Here is a 19,821-nt window from a genome sequence, read left to right on the forward strand (position 1 = left end):
CTACAGAACTCCAGACTCATGCATACATCTATTATTTGACCTCCTCTGGGTATCTGATAGGCAATTCAAAGTTAACATGCTCAAAAGAAATCCTTAGTCTTGCTCTGCACCATCTGCTTCTTGTACAGTCATCCCCTTCTTGGTGAATAGTGACTTTATCTTTCTTTTTGCACCTGAGGACCTTAGAGCTTTCCTCTACTCCTCCTTCTCTCTTATACCTCATATGTCACATGTTGGCAAATCCTGTCAGCTGTCCTTCAAAATATATTCAGAATCTGAACACTTCATTTCTGCTGCTGCATTTCTGCTGCAGGCCATCATGATCTCTTACGCTGACACGGCAATAGCTAACTCATTACTCTCTTTTCACCCTATCTCCCTTGTCCATTCTAAACAAAACAGCTAGAGTGATTCTGTGAAAATGTATGTTAGAACTCATAATTACTCCTGTTCGAGTGAGTCACACCAGTGTTCTACACTTGGTCTTATACAATCAAGTCTTCAGTGTTTCTTTTCAGATCTCACCTCGTACTAGCCCACTGGCCTCTTTTTCATCCTTCAAATATTACCAGGCCTGATTCCAACCTAAGAGTGTCATCATGCATTTGCCTCTGCTGGGAATGTTCTTCCTCAAAATATTCACATGGTTAGCTTCCCTACCTTCATCAGGAACTTCATGTCTCCTCGTCAGTGAGGCTTTCTCTCTGACGACTCAGCTTAAAATTTCTCTATCCTTGGGAACTCTTCTTCCCTTTCTTATTTTTTTCCATAACTGTAATCATCATGTGGGCTTCCCTGGTGACTCAGTGGCAAAGAATCCTCCTGCCAATGCAGGAGATATGGGTTTGACCTCTGGGTCAGGAAGATCTGGAGAAGGATATGGCAACCCACTCTAGTTTTCCTCCCTGGGAAATCCCATGGGCAGAGGAGCCTGGTGGGCTACAGTCCATGGGTTCGCGAAGAGTCGGATACAACTTAGAGACTGAGCACGCACTCATGCAGTCGTCATGGAAAATACTGTCTGTTTTGTCGGGCTTCTTTGGTGGGGGTATTTCCTGAAATCTGAATGTGATATGTTTAGGAATGAATGAGTTTTTAATGAATAATTTTCTAACTCATTTATTTTTTAATTTTATCTTTAATGCATACATTAACATAATGTTTTTATGAATAGTGTAATTTTCATACAAATCATTGTTCATTCCTATCTCAGCCTTCTGAGCGAAGGTCCTTGCACACAGATAAGGACAGGCATGGCTGAAGAAAGTGCTCGTGTCACTGAAGTCATTGTTCTTTTATATTTCCCACTATAATACACTTACATTTCTTGTCTAATAAGTGGCTACTTGAAAACAAAACATAAGCTTGCGTATTTTGATTTCCTAACACCAGTCCCAGAGCCTGATACGTAGTATGCATATAATAAACCAGTAGATAATGTGAAATCTGATAATGATCCCAAGTAGGACCATATTATTGTAGATGATACCTTATTCTGTGTGTGTCAATGTCAGTGTGGTTGATGATATTCTAGAAAGAGTTTTACTAATTTTAAATATGTGCAACATAAAATAAAAATCACCCAATTATATAAATTATTAATTCAGTCAATAATGTTTCTTTATTTTATAATCAGCATTTACTGTAAGATGGGCTTATATCTATCTAGTCATTTAAATATAAGAATGTCTTTCTTGGGAATTGAATAGTAAAACTCAGACCATACCTCTGAAAATACATAGTGTTATATAACCATGCAATTTTTCCTTTGTACCAGTGTTTATATAAGGAACTAAAGTAAGTTTTTATAAGCAACTTGTAAGTAAATTTGGGAGCAAAATTAGAAATAAAAATATCACAATTGTTTTGTCCCCTAGCCCTTAGAATCATTGCTCTCCAAAGCATCGCCTTAAGTTCCTGCTCATTAAATGTGGGCGTATTAATCTAAGGGCAGTTGTAATAAGAGATCACCACTACATGCATAGTAAAAAAAAAAAAAAAAAAAATTGTAAATCCTGTTTCTTCATCCCATTTACACAGTGTTCATTAATTCTTTTTTTTTTTTTCATTTTTCCCCTTTAATTTTTAGTTCCCAGTGTTCCCATGAATATTGCTTTTTCTAATGTTCAGTCAACTAGTGCAACATTGACATGGATGAGACCCGACACTATCTTTGGCTACTTCCAAAACTACAAGATTACCACTCAACTTCGGGCTAAAAGATGCAGAGAATGGGACTCTGAAGAATGTATTGAACATCAAAAAATTCAGTACCTCTATGAAGCTCACCTAACTGAAGAGACAGTATATGGATTGAAGAAATTTAGATGGTATAGATTCCAAGTGGCTGCCAGCACCAATGCTGGCTATGGCAATGCTTCAAATTGGATATCTACCCAAACCCTGCCTGGTCGTAAGTATTGTCCTCTGTATGTATGTATATATTAATTTTGGATTCAAGAAAAAGCTCTTTAAATGTTTTTCCATAGAAGTCTTTCAGAATATAGGTAAAGATTGCTCTTGTTTTATATTAGTTTTATATTTTTAAATTAACTGGTTGTCCTACTTGCTTAAATAACATCATCACCATCATAGCATTTAATTTTTATTGAATTGAATCCTAACAGGAAATTCAATTTAAGCCATTATTAGGGCTTTTCTCAAACTGCAGAATTGTATCAAGGTCATAGAGTCTTACATTGCAACAAAGCATTATGGTCTTCTCTGTGGCTTCTCATCAGGCTGTACTGATGGCCACTGAGTACCCTTTGGCTTTGCCTACATTTTCCCTTCATATCTGGAAGCTCTGCTGCTTTTAAGTCAGGCTTTACCACCTTGTCAGTGATTGTAGGCTTATGCGTGTACGTGCGCGCGCACACACACACACACACACACATTCATACACATGCACATGGAGTTTCATTGATGCTATTGTAGATCTTTATAAAGAGTGAAATAAACTTTGATCCAGAGCTTTTATTTTTTTGGTGGGGGGGGGGTCACTAAATGTGTCTCTTGTTACTATTCCCAAGGGTACCTAGAATAATGTTGGTATAGTAAATATTCAATGAATGTTTGTTAATGCAATTAAGCATTTGTGATAGAATCCAGACAACTCAGCCTTCAGTACAATTGTTCCCTCTCTCCTCTGGGGCACTTGGACTCGGTTTCTGTAAGGTCTGCCCTCTGGCTTTTCTCTTACCTCCCTGATAGCTCTTTCTCAGTTTCCTTTGCTTATTCTCTCTCTTTCTCATTTTTCAAATCTAAATGTTGGAGTGCTCAAAGATACATAGTTGGCCCTTTTCTTTATCAATGCATAATACCTAGGAGATCTTACCTTAAGAGACTTCATCCTGTCCTATGGCTTTAAAGTCTCCTTATACAGTAAGAAGAGGTGGCAAGAATGCACAGAAGAACTGTACAGAAAAGATCTTCACGACCCAGATAATTATGAAGGTGTGATCACTCACCTAGAGCCAGACATCCTGGAACGTGAAGACAAGTGGGCCTTAGAAAGCATCACGAAGAACAAAGCTAGTGGAGGTGATGGAATTCCAGTGGAGCTATTTCAAATCCTGAAAGATGATGCTGTGAAAGTGCTGCACTCAATATGCCAGCAAATTTGGAAAACTCCACAGTGGCCACAGGACTGGAAAAGGTCAGTTTTCATTCCAATCCCAAAGAAAGTCAATGCCAAAGAAGGCTCAAACTACCGCACAATTGCACTCATCTCACATGCTAGTAAAGTAATGCTCAAAATTCTCCAAGCCAGGCTTCAGCAATACGTGAACCGTGAACTTCTAGATGTTCAAGTTGGTTTTAGAAAAGGCAGAGGAACCAGAGATCAAATTGCCAACATCTGCTGGATCATGGAAAAGCAAGAGAGTTTCAGAAAAAGATCTATTTCTGCTTTATTGACTATGCCAAAGCCTTTGACTGTGTGGATCACAAGAAAGTGGAAAATTCTGAAAGAGATGGGAATACCAGACCACCTGACCTGCCTCTTGAGAAATCTGTATGCAGGTCAGGGAAGCAACAGTTAGAACTGGACATGGAACAACAGACTAGTTCCAAATAAGAAAAGGAGTATTTCAAGGCTGTATATTGTCAACCTGCTTATTTAACTTCTATGCAGAGTACATCATGTGAAACGCTGGGCTGGAGGAAGCACAAGCTGGAATCAAGGTTGCCGGGAGAAATATCAATAACTTCAGATATGCAGATGACACCACCCTTATGGCAGAAAGTGAAGAGGAACTCAAAAGCCTCTTGATGAAAGTGAAAGAGGAGAGTGAAAAAGTTGGCTTAAAGCTCAACTTTCAGAAAACGAAGATCATGGCATCTGGTCCCATCACTTCATGGAAAATAGATGGGGAAACAGTGGAAACCGTGTCAGACTTTATCTTTTGGGCTCCAAAATCACTGTAGATGGTGATTACAGCCATGAAATGAAAAGACACTTACTCTTTGGAAGGAAAGTTATGACCAACCTAGACAGCATATTAAAAAGCAGAGACATTACTTTGCCAGGAAAGGTCCGTCTAGTCAAGGCTATGAGTTTTCCAGTGGTCATGTGTGGATGTGAGAGTTGGACTGTGAAGAAAGCTGAGTGCCAAAAATTGATGCTTTTGAACTGTGGTGTTGAAGAAGACTCCTGAGAGTCCCATGGACTGCAAGGAGATCCAACCAGTCCATTCTAAAGGAGATCAGTCCTGGGTGTCCTCTGGAAGGAATGATGCTAAAGCTGAAACTCCAGTACTTTGGCCACCTCATGCGAAGAGTTGACTCTTTGGAAAATACTAATGCTGGGAGGGATTGGGGCAGGAGGAAAAGGGGATGACAGAGGATGAGATGGCTGGATGGCATCACCGACTCGATGGACGTAGAGTTTGGGTGAACTCCGGGAGTTGGTGATGGATAGGGAGGCCTGGCGTGCTGCGATTCATGGGGTCGCAAAGAGTCAGACACGACTGAGTGACTGAACTAACCATATAGTGATCATTCTCAAATATCTACTTTTAGGTCTGACTGCTCCCTAGAACCTAATCAGTATGTATCTGATGAACTGACATCATTGGGCAGATGTGTCTAATATCATCTCAAAATTAATGTGATCTAAACACTAAGGCTTCTCAGTATCCAAATGTAGAAAAGGAGAATCTTGCACTCTTCTTTTCCTCCTCTACTCTGCTAGTGACTTATTTTTACCATACTGTCTAAAGACATCCCTCCTTTTGCACTATTAGTCCTGTCCTTCTTTACTGCTACCACTGCCTTAACCTAACTGACCTCCTTGGCTTTCATACTCATCTTGTAAAAATGTAAATCATATGATGTCACTTGCTTGTATAAAGCTTTTCAATGAATCTCCATTGCTCTTGAAATACAATTGAAATTTCTTAATATGTTCAACAAAGCCCTTATGTGACTTGATTCTTACCTAACTCTCTAACCTCATCCATTATCATTTCCCCTTTATCCTTATTATCTTATCATATTCTCATTATCATATCCTCATTATCTCATTATGATATCTCACTATGATATCTCACTATGATATCTCACTATCATATCCTCATTATCATATTCCCATTATCCTCCACTCATACTGGATAATTTTTGTGTTGCTTGAACACACTGAAGTCCTAGAACTTAGGGCTTTGCATGCCCTGTTCCTTTGCATTGGAATGCTTTTCCGTGTCCATCTTTGCGTGAGCAGCTTTTTATAATGTATACTTCTGCTTGAATGATTCCTACTCAGAATGAATTTCCCTGACCACCCCATCTAAAAGAGCCATGCAGTGTATTTCAAGAATATCATCTTAATGAAAATTTATAATTACCTGATCATTTTTATTTTTATGTATTTGCTTATTTTTAGAATTTGTCTTGATCATTACTATTTCCTTGTTGCCTAGAATGATACCTGTCAACAGTACACACTCCATAAATATCTCCTGAAGGAGTTAAACTTGATTGAATAAGCTAAAATGGATGCGGGAGCATGAACTCTTTTCCAAAGCAGGGAATAGAGAGGATGACAGTGCCATAACAAAGAAAAGGGAAATATGGGGGAAAAATCAAGCTGTTTAGTCAATAAGTAGTTATGTTTACTCTGTTAACTTGGAGAAGAAATAACTCTTACAATCTAAGTGACTAGACGACAGAAAGAAACAGATGCTTAGAGATTAGAACATAGGTAAAGTGAGGAATTTTAGTTGCTTCAGCCAATAACAATAATCAGAATTACAAGTGAGAGAAGAATGGGACACTGAATTAATACATGTTAAAGTCACAGGGACAACTGTGACAGGTACATCATACAAGTACCGTAATGAATGAAGCAGCCTGCTGATGTAAGGTGATTGAGAGAGGTGAACACCATGGCAGATTAACAAAAGGTGCTGTCTATGGGGCAACCACTACTCAGCCCTGGCTGATTACTGTCATACAGAAAATCATGCTATTAGGATGTAGGATGTATTCAGAGAAATAGGAAAGCTAAATTTTTTATGGTGAAAATACTCAACTTCTTGTTGTAACAAGTTGTTTTAAATGTAAAAACTTTCAGCTTTTCAAACCAGACACGTCAGTAGTCCAGATCTGGCCTGTGGGCAACTAGTTTGCTACCTTTGGTTAAAATGGGCTTCCCTGGCGGCTCAGATAGTAAAGGATCTGCCTGCAATGCAGGAGACCTGAGTTCGATCCCTGGGCTGGGAAGATCCCCTGGAGGAGGGAATGGCTTCCCACTCCAGTATTCTTGTCTGGAGAATCCCATGGACAGAGGAGCCTGGTCGGCTCCACAGGTTGCAAAGAGTCGGGCACGACTGGGTGACTCACATTCACATTACTTACTTGGGTTAAAATAGACCCTATGCCTGTACATCTGCAGCCACTGAGGCTCCCTGCCCTTCTCCTTCTGAGTATCTCCCTTGGATAGTAGCTGCTTCTTCCTCCTACAGCGAGCCAGGAATTGGAGTCTGTAAATGCCTCATCTCCTTGAGCACTCTAGACAGGGTGGTGGTAGATGTTCAGTTAGTACTACATGGCTTACCTGATCAATTCAAACGCTGGTAAAGGAAACTAGGAAGTTGGCTTTTTACAAAATCCCACATTCTTTCTTTTTAAGTTACATATTTAAATTTTTTTTAAATTTTATAATTTTATTTATTTATTTATTTTTGGCTGTGTTGGGTCTTCATTGCCATGCAGGTTTGTTTCTCTGGTTGCAGCAAGCAGGCCCTACTCTCTGGTTGTGGTGCGGGGGCTTCTCACTGCGGCAGCTCCTCTGTTGTGCAGCACAGGCTCTGGGGCGTGCAGGTTCCGGTAGTCGTGGCGCGTGGGCTCAGTAGTTGTAGCTCCTGGGCGCTAGAGCACATTCAGTAGTTGTGGCGAATGGACTGGATTGCTCTGTGGGATTTTCCTGGATCAGGGATCGAACCTGTGTCTCCTGCCTTGACAGATGAGAATCCCACATTCTTAATCCTGAAAATTTGGGAGTCTTCCACTTGAGTGTCATTGCTTCTACCAGAGTCCCTTCTCTCCCTCTCCACCCTTAAGGTCTATGACCCACTCACTAGAATTTGGTCATTTTCAGCTCTCTGCTGTGCTACTTTGCTCATTCTGGTCTAAAGAATGGTGGTTCAGTTCAGTTCAGTTCAGTCGCTCAGTCGTGTCCGACTCTTTGTGACCCCATGAATCGCAGCACACCAGGCCTCCTTGTCCATCACCATCTCCCGGAGTTCACTCAGACTCATATCCATTGAGTCAGTGATGCCATCCAGCCATCTCATCCTTGGTTGTCCCCTTCTCCTCCTGACCCCAATCCCTCCAGCATCAGTCTTTTCCAATGAGTCAACTCTTTGCATGAGGTGGCCAAGTACTGGAGTTTCAGCTTTAGCATCATTCCTTCCAAAGACATCCCAGGGCTGATCTTCAGAATGGACTGGTTGGATCTCCTTACAGTCAAAGGGACTCTCAAGAATCTTCTCCAACACCACAGTTCAAAAGCATCAATTCTTCAGCGCTAAGCCTTCTTCACAGTCCAACTCTCACATCCATACATGACTACTGGAAAAACCATAGCCTTGACTAGATGGACCTCAGTCGGCAAAGTAATGTCTCCGCTTTTGAATATGCTATCTAGGTTATCATAGCTTTCCTTCCAAGGAGTAAGCGTCTTTTAATTTCATGGCTGCAGTCACCATCTGCAGTGATTTTGAAGCCCAAAAAAATAAAGTCTGACACTGTTTCCACTGTTTCCCCATCTATTTGGCATGAAGTGATGGGACCAGATGCCATGATCTTCGTTTTCTGAATGTTGAGCTTTAAGCCAGCTTTTTCACTCTCCTCTTTCGCTTTCATCAAGAGGCTTTTAGTTCCTCTTCACTTTCTGCCATAAGAATGGTGGTAGACTACTTCAAATATTTCACGATTAGTGTGAGCCTTTTTTAAAAAAAAATAGCATTATTTTTTTCATTTTATTAGGAGGTATTCCTTTGCCATTGGTGGTTGGTTGATTAGTTTGTTGGTTCTTGATGCAATGGAGAGGATAATCTTGGCTTTTTTCACTCCAACTCCCAGATCTTTACTTGATGACTAATCCAAAGAGTACCTTTGTGTGGAATACCAGTGTGAATTTTATCTGACACTTTTCCTCTCTTTTAGTCTGGTATCTCATTGCCACAATTTAAACTATCCATCAGAGAATAACTGGTCGTGAAAAATATTAATAGTTAAGTAGACTTTCTATACTACTTTTATCCCCTTTTCTTTTTCTTTATCCTTAAGAACTCATTTTCTATTCAGTTTATCAATAAAATAGAAAAGAGAATACAGTTGTGTTTCTACCACTGTGATTAAGAGAAAAGTGAAAATATTAGTATATTTCAGCATTTGTGACAACAGAAAGATTATTTTTCCTGGCATTCTCAGACTTACAACTTTTCAGCTGAGTATTCATATGGGGGTAGGAACAATAAATTAATTTTTAAAGTTATAAGAATGAATTGGTCACTTTTCATTTAGTTTCATAAATGAAGTTGACATTTTTCTAATGATAAATGAATTTTATAAATGTACAGTAAAAAACGTGTTATTAAGCCAAGGAGAGATACTCTGAGGTGGCATTTAATATGAAAAATGAAAACACACTATATATATATATTGTTAAAAGACAGTATATATAGTGAGCTAACATATTGTATAAGAATAAGAGAAACTAGAATAGTCAAGCAACAAAAATCTTGAAGAGCAGTAATATTTTTAAGATTAAATAAAGTAAATAAGGATTAGATGTTGATTCTGCATACCAAAGTTGAAAAGCATTACAGATATTTTGTAAGCAAAAGGTAATCTGGATGAAGAAATTTACCAAGTATCTTTTATCTGTTATTGATTCAAAAAAGTATTATGTCATTTTATAATATAGAAAAATTATGAAAATGAGTCATTTCTGTGAATTAAAGAGAACATTAAATAACATAAAATCAGCATTGAAACTTCATGCAGGTTATTCTAATGGCATCAAGTTGTGCCTAAGCACTTACTACCAGAACCTCTTGATCAAAACCTGGAGCTTCTTTGATAAGGAGCTAGTAATTGATGGCTAGTTTCAGGTCAAATGATTCAACATGTGAATAGCTCAAATAAAAAGACCACCCACTTGGAATAATATTATAAAATGTTCTAAAATGGCTTATGGAGAGCTCATAAAGAAGAGCACTCAAATTGAAGACGCAGGGAACAATGTTAGAATGCAAGCTGAGAATTAAATGGGGTTGTTTTCTGAATCTGGATCAACCTCTGTACACTGATGTGAATAAAAGTAACAATATTCAGCCAACCCAAGCAAGCATTTCTTCCTCCCACCTACTCTGATCTAGATAATTGAAGCCAAATTGCTTTTCTGCTTAAATCATCTGTATAATAGCTATTGCTCTCTTCTTCACACTGAGTATGCATAGCTACAAACATAAGCACAGAAAATACAAATGGCAGAAATACTTAACTTGAAACATGAAAGGCTTCCAGATTATTTTACTCATCTCTTCCTTCTCTTGATTAAACTTAGACTCAAAAGGGATATTAGTTGTGTGGGGGGGGAGGAATAGAGAATAGAAAGTTGTTAAATTTCTCTGCGGTCCACAATAGGTACTTATAATGCTGAGGAAGTGTACAATTTTAAAAGAGTGTGGGTGTGAAATTAGTATGGAATGAAATGGGACTCTCATAATGTGCATCTCCTATAGACCACCAAGACTGGAAACCAGCAAGAAAGGAAAATTCCTGGGGTAGCTCTTAGGTTGTGAAAACCACGGGATACCATACTCATGAGGAATTTTAACTACCCAAACATCTGTTAGGTTAAAAAAAAAAAAATTCAGGAAAACATGCCTCATCAAAGAAGCTTCCAAGGAATGCAACTTTATGATTTAAAAAGAAGAAAGCCAAATAGAGGGCAAAGCAGTCTTTAACATCTTAAAAGATGAGACATTGTTGATGCATTATTATATATTCAATTGTTTTTCTTAATATCTTCTAAATGGTGTAATGAACTTACAATGTGAATGCTATCATAATAGAGGGAGATAGTCTACTTTCTATAAAGAGGCAATTATGGCTGATAAGAAATGTCAGCCATAAATAGGAAAATATAACTCATGACATGAAGAAGCCCAGTTGGTGGCAGTGGGTTTTTACAACAGGCTCTATCCTGTTGCCAGCAGAGGAAGCGAATATAATTTATTCTAGACCTGATGGTTGTACTTCTGAAAAATTAATTAGTTGCTGTCGAAAATCTTTTAAGTTAGTTACCCAAGACTCCCGAATGTGTAATTCAGGATGACATCTCTCTCCCCTAGACTATAGATTGAAGTTACTAGTATGACCAGTTAGGTCTCCAGAGGCATCTGGAGCCCCACATTACTATTCTTCCTGCCCCACTACCTGCCGTCTCCTAGATGTTCTGTTTCAGTGTATTATACGTTGTTCATCTAAGTGTTCAAGTGAGGGATCTAGGAATCATTCTTAATTCTTTTTAGCCATCCCCACTCCTCAGTCCATACCTGAACCAAATTTCCCTTCTAAATATTTCTTGAATTTTGTAGGTTTCTCTGTTACGGGTCTCTAAATTCATACTGTTAAAATACACCTCATAGATTATTACAAAAAATATCTAAATGGTCTTTCTGTTCTCATTTTCTCTACCCTCCACCTAAACCTAGATTTTGAATATACCTATTTGTTATTTCTCTAAAATCTTTGGTGGTTTTCTGTTTCCTTTTGATATGCTCTATAAGATTACCAAAATCACTGCAGACGGTGACTGCAGCCATGAAATTAAAAGATGCTTACTCCTTGGAAGAAAAGTTATGACCAACCTAGACAGCTTATTAAAAAGCAGAGTCATTACTTTGCCAACAAAGGTCCATCTAGTCAAAGCTATGGTTTTTCCAGTAGTCATGTATGGATGTGAGAGCTGGACTATAAAGAAAGCTGAGCACCGAAGAACTGATGCTTGTGAATTGTGTTGAAGGAAGACTCTTGAGAGCCCTCGGACTGCAAGGAGATCCAATCTATCCTAAAGGAAATCAGTCCTGAATATTCACTGGAAGGACTGATGCTAAAGCTGAAACTCCAGTACTTTGGCCACCTCACGCAAAGAGTTGACTCATTGGAAAAGACCCTGATTCTTGGAGGGATTGGGGACAGGAGAAGAAGGGGACGACAGAGGATGAGATGGCTGGATGGCATCACTAACTCGATAGACGTGAGTTTGAGTGAACTCCGGCAGTTGGGGATGGACAGGGAGGCCTGGTGTGCTGCGATTCATGGGGTCGCAAAGAGTCAGACACGACTGAGCGACTGAACTGAACTGATAAGATTACCTAAGATTTTTGCTTATATTCCCCACACACCCCTCACTGTTTCCCCGTTGTGCTCCAGAATCTTTGCTGCTCTTTCTTACTGTCCTTCCTGTCCACTTTTGGAGACCAAAAGGCCTTTTCTTTATGTTTCACGCCAAATATCTCCTCTGCAAAGCCTTCTGTCAATTCCTCTTTCTACTCCCACCTTCCAAAAGTTATTTCTAAACACTGAACCTATTGCAACATAATTATTTACCTCTTCTGTGGAACTCTGAGCTCCTTAAAGACAGAGCTGACCCGTGATGATGTCTTATGTATGTTTCTACTCTTTATGCCTACTCAGTATTTAAGACTGAATGAATGTGACATTTGGACTCAAGGAAGGCATTGACTTTGATGTGAAAGTATTTCAATGTCAAAATTCTCCACTGCAAAATCATTCATACTCATTTTCTTCAAATTTTCTTTTCGTCAAATTGTCTTTCAAATATTTGCATGGTGCCTGTCAAAATTAAAATTCTCCCAGTCAGTTTCTATTCATGTGTGACATGTCCAGCTTCTTTTTCACAAACCAGTATATTTTATATTGTTGATATGTGTTTTTTCATTAACGTAAGTATGAATTACTGCTTACAGGGAAGAAGTGTGGACATAAATTGAGGATTTCAAACTGTGAAAGAAAATAATTTCTTCATAAATTTCAGAGTGAATTGAAGTTTTAACAGTACCCGAATAATTAACTGAGATAATAAATTGTTAATGAATTTATGAAGTGGAATAAAATAGGTTGATAGTTCATGAAGAAGGCAAAGGAGAACTGTCTAAATTTGGGCTGCTAAATATGTTTAGAAAAGATATTTAGGTGAAATCATAGTTTAAAGAACATAATAGTGATTATATAAAATTATTTTTAAAGGATTCAACTGTATATTTAATTTAAAAGAACATTTGTCAGGTTATTACCAGTTTTCCAGAATATAAATAAAAATATTTTAAAATCCTATTACATAAGCATGTAGAATATGTTTTTCAGTAAAATTGCTAAAAATCGCTAAAAGGATAAGAATGATTATTATATTTTTTTTCTCAATCATCAGTGTTATAGAAAATTTGGTTTATCAAAAGGATAAAAGGAGAAAAAAATGTTTCTCCCAATAATATTTAGCAGTATTTTATCTTTTATTAATTTGATGAATTCTCCTACTTTCTCATCTCAAACTTCAAATCTCATGTTGAATTTATTCTGACTTTTCTGAGAACCCTCTTTCTTTTGGTTCAGAAAGAATTGTGAAGTAAGTTTGATTCTTGGTGATTTCTGGTCATTCGCCTCAGTTTGGGGCTGCCTTAGTATTAGGCCCTGAGTTAACAGATTTTCAGGTCTCTTTTCTTCTGCATTTATAGAAGAATTAGGGATATGACCACAGGAAACTCCCATTCCTGAAGAAAGTGTAGGATTGCTATGTCTGGTAGGGTAGGGCACGTTTTGGTTGGGCCCAGTAACTGAGCTGAGACCCCTTGGCTGGATAGTTAATAGTGACAGCAGTAACTGAGCTTAGCAAGGGTTTACTATGTGCTGGTATTAGTCTGAGAGCTTTATACACATCAGTTTATCCATGAGCCTCATTCATTTCTAAGACAGAGCTTGTGCTCTTAGATCTTGACTAGCAAAGCCTCATGGTGGTGTGAAAGTACTAAGAGGTGGAATATGTTAAGTAGGATTACAGAGGGAAGATAGGTAAGATCATAATTTAAAGGAAATTACAGCATGCATATAAAATTAAGCTATATAATAAAGTATTCAACTCTGTATTTTTTAATTTTTTGTTGAAGTATAGTTGGTTTGCAATGTTGCATTAATTTCTGCTATACAAGACACAGAGAGCAGACTTGTGGAAACACTAGGGGAAAGAGAGGGTAGGACAAACTGAGAGAGTGGCATTGAAACATATACATCACCATATGTAAAATTAGATAGCCAGCGGAAATTTGCTGTATGATATAGGGAGCTCAAATCTGGTGCTCTGTGACAACCTAGAAGGGTGGGATGGGGTGAGAGGGAGGTTCAGACAGGAGGGGATACATGTATACCTATGGCTGATTCATGCTGATATACGGCAGAAACCAACACAATATTATAAAACAATTATCCAATTAATAGTAAATTTTAAAAATGTCTGCCATACAGCAAAGTGACTCAGTTATGCATGTATGTATATATTCTTTTTCATATTCTTTTCTATTATTTATCATACGATATTTAATATAGTTATCTGTGCTATACAGTAGGATCTTGTCATTTATCTGTTCTATATGTAATAGCTTACATCTGCTCACCCCAACCTCCCACTTCATCCCTCCACCAATTCCCCGCACTTGGTAACCACGAGCCTGTCTATGTCTGTAAATCTGCTTCATGGATAGGTTCATTTGTGCATAGTCTAGATTCCACATATAAGTGATATAATATAGTATTTGTCTTTCTCTTTCTTGCTTACGTAAGTGTGATACTCTCTAGTTGCATCCATGTTGCTGCAAATGGCATTCATCCATCCTTTTATGGCTGAGTAATATTCTACAGTATACGTGTACCATAGCTTCTTTATCCAGTCATATGTCAGTGGACATTTAGGTTGTTTCCATATCTTGGCTATTGTGAATAGTGCTGCTATGAATGATGCGTGTATCTTTTTTTTTTTTATTTTTATTTTTACTTTATTTTACTTTACAATACTGTATTGGTTTTGCCATACACAGACATGAATCCACCACGGGTGTACATGAGTTCTCAAACATGAACCCCCCTCCCACCTCCCACCCCATATCATCTCTCTGGATCATCCCCATGCACCAGCCCCAAGCATCCTGTATCCTGCATCAAACATATTTTTGAATTATAGAGTTTTGTCTGTATATGCCCAGGAGTAGGATTGCTGGATCTTATGGCAACTCTGTTTTTAGCTGAGGAACCTCACTACTCTTTTCCAATGTGGCTTACATTCCCACTAACAGTGTAGAAAGGTTCCCTTTTTTCTACATCCTTTCCAGCATTTTTATTCATAGAGTTTTCAATGACGGCCACACTAACCAGTGTGAGGTGGTACCTCATTGAAGTTTTGATTTGTATTTCTCATTAATTAGTGATATTGAGCATCATTTCTAATGCTTTTTGGCCATGTGTGTTTCTTCTTTGGAGAAATGTCTATTTAGGTCGTCTGCCCATTTTTCAATTGAGTTATTTGGTTTTCTGTTGTTGAATTGTATGAGCTGCTTATCTATTTTGAAAATTAAGTCCTTGTTGGTCACATTATTTACAAATATGTTCTCCCATTCTGTAGGTTGTTGTTTTGTTTATAATTTCTTTACCATGCAAAAGCTTATACATCTGATGAAACCAATTCTATATGTAATGTCAAAAATTTTCCCAGGGTGTTAAGCCAGTTAGGTTGTTAAAGCAAGTTTTCTAGAATATAAATAAAAATAATTAGAAGTCTGCATTTGCATGAATAACTGGATGTCTTTCAGCAAGTAACTAAAAACCAAACAGTTAATGGAAATTTAAAGGATAATCAGTATGTGATATTACTAGCTTTGAAAACCAAATCTAAGAAAGACCTAGAGATACTATGCAAGTTTCTAATTATAATCCACCTGTCTCCATTCTCAAACAAATTGAATGGGACTTGCCCTAGTACACATGACCTCTAACTATATTTTTGGTTTCTTTTCTCTTTAGTTATACCCTTGGTAGTTATTATACACTGATCATACCTACATGTAGTGCATGGGAGAATGAAGCATCAACACTTTTCTCAGTCCTACCTCTTTGCTGTGGTGATGGCCTTATCTAAATCATTCCAGCTTGTTCCCACATATAGCTTCAAGGTACCATAGAACAGATGTTGTCTTATATTCTTAAGGAACATGATGACCTCTAACTAGTCTAGAAACTTTAGAAATAGAAGGGAGTGATGGTAGGGAGAATTCTCTATGTAGTTCATCCAGAATTAAAATACATGAAAAGTTCTGGAGAAGGGAATGGTAACCCACTCCAGTATTCTTGCCTGTAGAATTTCATGGAGAGGAGAGCCTGGCAGGCTGCAGTCCATCCATGGGTTTGCAAAGAGTTGGACATGACTGAGTGACTAAGCACACCCAAACAGCGTTGGTTGTACAAACTCTCTCAACTCAATGCAGTATATGATATTCAACTCATTAAAATGAGTTCTTCAGGAATAAAAAATAAATAAATAAAATAAAATACATGAAAAGCACCAGCAGCCAGTGTGTGGAGTGTCTGTTGGCTGGATGCACATTCCCATGTTTATCACCAGCTCCCAAGCCCTTCACCTCTAACTACATCCTTAGTCTTCACAGAGGCAATAGTTTAATCCGCCTTTCCATCCTTGTTATCAAGAGTTCTAATCTGAAGGGCCCATGCCACAGCTTTTTCCAGTTGTGCATTGATATTATAGAGCTGTGGCTCTTAAACGTATACCCCAGGCATTAGAATTGTTACGAGGACTTGTTAAAGCATGGAGTGCTGAGCCCTCCCCACATCTGATTCAGTAGGTAAGGGATGTGATCTCAGAATCTGCTTTTCTGACAACGTCCCAGGTAATATTGATGCTGCTATTGTGGAGACCACATTTTGAGAACCACTGTTATAGACAGTTGTTTTGTAAACATAATGCAATTCTAGAAAAACTCATATTATCTGATTATAAAAGCAGTGGAACTAATATGAGAATATTCTCATTCTTACCTGGCATGGCTAGTATTGGAAGTAAGGCTTTTTCGGTATTTTCTATTTTTTTCCCACTTAAGCCAGTGTGAAATGATTCAGAAAATTACTCATTCAGCATCAAAGAAAATAGTCCTACAATGAGGTCTAATACTGTAGGCATCCACGAATCATCCTCAGTACTCATCAGTCTAATAGGTCAGATTCTTACGCATGTAATATTTGTCCTTTGTGCTACCATCTTGCTGTTGGGAAATCTAGCTCCTCCTGGAACAAAATCAGTCTTGTAAAATGGTTGGAAATATTTCACACACCAGCAGCAGTGTCTCATACTGGGCAGTGAAGTCACTTGGCTCTAGGGAAACATTCATCACCAGGAAGGACAGCCAACTAGTGCAGTATTGTAACCAGTGGGATATGTCCTGAGATGCTCTTGGCCCACATCAATATGGTCAGTTTCACTGCTGAACTCTTTCAGGGCACTTGATGCCCTGAGTTGTTTAACATGTAAGGAATCCACCCAAACCACCCAGCCAGTGAGATTCCCCTTAGACCTGAGAGGCATGTAAAACTGAAAGCAAATTCTTTCAGGCATTTCAACTTACAGTCTTAGAGGCTGTTGATACTTGTATAAGCTAAGAAAGAATGGGAGTCCTTTATTTGGTGATGACACCAGCTAGGACTCTGGTGGTCCAGTGTACCAAATCCTGAAACTAAAATACCCTGGAGTGAAGGACCTTTAAATAAACTTAAGTTGAACTTAAATTCAAATAGATGTGTGGGTAGTTTGAATCATAATGTGTATGGAACTCAAGATTTTTTGTCTTGTGAGCTGCTGTCATTTATTTATGTATGTTTATTCTTTAGGAAGGTCACTGCAGCATGCATTTAAAACCACAGAGAATTTTCTACATTTTCATCATTAAATTTACAGGGATCTGCTGCAGGCAAAATTACTAAAAAGCCTTTGAATGTGCTTATTCTAAAAGCACTGTATTAGACACACCAAAACTTGATGGTTCTTAATCAAAGTGGCATAGACTTGGGGGCACTCAAACTTTTATACAAACTAGGCAAAATGATGGTGTATCCAGACTCCCCTTTCAGCTAACACACTTAACAGGGGGACACAGATGGATGGGAAAGGTGACCCTGACCCAGAGAGGACCCACATTCCTGTGCAAGGATAGAAGCATGATAATCAGGAAATGATGGTTGTTAGTTACAGAAAATGCATTATTGTGAAAACCAGGGGGAAAGTGCTTATGAGAGGAAGTGATTGGATTATGGGGAATGAGAGAATAAGGATAGATCATTCCTACTGAGTAAATTGCTGTGATTTATAAGAGAAAGGGTATAGTGATATCTTGGCCCATTACTGACTAGATTCATTTCACAAACAATCCTAAATCAGAATGTGACAGTTTATGGGGAGACAAACAAAGTCTCCCAAAGATGCTTATATATTACTAAGTTTTTAAACTGGCATATTTTCAACTCCCCATACCTTTATTGCTTTTGGTGGCCTTTATTTTGGTAGTTGACATTCATAATGATGATTCTGTATTCCCCCATAATTTTGTAATATGTAACTCTAATAATAGTTTATTACACACTGGAATAGAAGGGAAAAATAATACTGAATTATTTTATTATGCATTTTTGGAATTTTAATAAGTTCCAAGAGAAAGTTGTCTAAAAGAAACTTGAAAATATTATTTGCTTAAAAGTACACTATAGTATTTGTACAATATTAAAATAATTAGGTGCTCTTCTATAATATGCTTTGAGCATTTTGGTGTTCTAAATATTTCTCTTAAAATATCCATGGATTAATCAGATGTTTATCTTTCAGTGCTCTACACAGATGAAATATATATTCAGTTATATACTATGTGCATATAGTATATTCAGATTTAACTTTAGATAGGTATGTTTATTTTTTATTTCAAAATCAGAAGGTCTTTTCCCATCATATTGTAATTCTTCAAGAATATAGATTAATATAATATGTTCTCAGGGAAATATTTCATGAAAGATTTAACACAGGGAACACTTATGTAACAACACAGGAAATGTCATCAAGTTTGCTGAAAATGCAAATATTATTAACAGTGATTATTTCTTTAAAAAAAAAGAGAAAAAAGACTTCAGGCAAGTTCAAGAATTAAAGCACAGTTCAGCCAGGGGGTAAATGCCTTGCCTTTCTGTAATGATTGATTTGTGTACAGAACTTAAAATATGTAGTAGTTCAAGTAGTTAGTGTGTTCCATAAATGATCTCTGAATGTCGTTTTCCTCTCAGCTCTGCTTGGGGTGGCAGACACTCCCTGATGAGGGCTTTGATTGCTGGTACTAAAGAATGGATGCAGGGTTGGCATTTTACTATGAAAGACGAGAAGCTGAAGTAAGGCATCACACTGTTTTCTGAGCTGGTCTACAGACACACTTGCAAGACTAGCTGTAAGTTTCTCTTGGGAAATGTTTTGGATCTGTTCTCATTTGAGACCTCAGAGATCTAAAGTGCAGAGCAAAGACGACACAGACATAGAAGAATTTCCTGAAAATATTTCTAAAAACATGCTACCATCAACTTAACCACAGAAAAAAACCTTCGTCAACTTTCTTATCACAGGACATTTTCAGTAAACTGTCCGTGTTATTAGGGCAACGATAATGTACCACCCTTGCCTGTCTGCTACAATGAGTGAGGTTTAACTATAGTCCCGACAGTCACTGAGTTGATATATGTTGTAAAGCTGTAGGAATCAGATTTCTGGAGATAATCTGTGCTCTTGATATAATGACTTTTTGTCCATCATCCTGGTAGGAGTGGATATCGAACATCAGAACCTATAGAGGCTTCTTCTAGTTCATGATGTTAGTTTATTAAACTATGGCTTTTTTCTTTCTTGTCTATGAAGGCAGTTCTTACAGAGACTTTAGCCATGGCATTAAAGACCCCGAACAATCTGGCTCCATTTCTTCTCCGACTCTCGTTCTGATTCACTTGGCTCCAGCCTCACTGGAATCTCTCTTTTTCTAGAATATACCGGGCACAATCCTGTCTCAGAGACTGTGCAGTGGCCATTCTCCTCCCTGTGACACTTTCTTCAAATATCCCCACGCTCTTTCACCTCCTTCACATCTTTGCCTAAATGTCTCAGGTTTAGACAGGCATTGCCTGACCACCATATTTTTTAAAATAGTAACT

General features: G+C 37.9%; 1 protein-coding gene across 1 annotated transcript in view; it reads left to right on the forward strand.

The window, feature by feature from the left end:
* The window catches only part of PTPRQ (protein tyrosine phosphatase receptor type Q), a 304,390-nt gene that overhangs the window by 188,372 nt on the left and 96,197 nt on the right, over nucleotides 1-19,821 (forward strand). Inside the window, exon 44 of the mRNA XM_060412482.1 lies at nucleotides 2,090-2,413. Coding sequence (XP_060268465.1) covers nucleotides 2,090-2,413 — 324 coding nt within the window. The remainder of the gene's footprint in view (nucleotides 1-2,089; nucleotides 2,414-19,821) is intronic.

This window comes from Ovis aries, chromosome 3 (assembly GCF_016772045.2).
Source record: "Ovis aries strain OAR_USU_Benz2616 breed Rambouillet chromosome 3, ARS-UI_Ramb_v3.0, whole genome shotgun sequence".
Classification (NCBI taxonomy): Eukaryota; Metazoa; Chordata; class Mammalia; order Artiodactyla; family Bovidae; genus Ovis; species Ovis aries.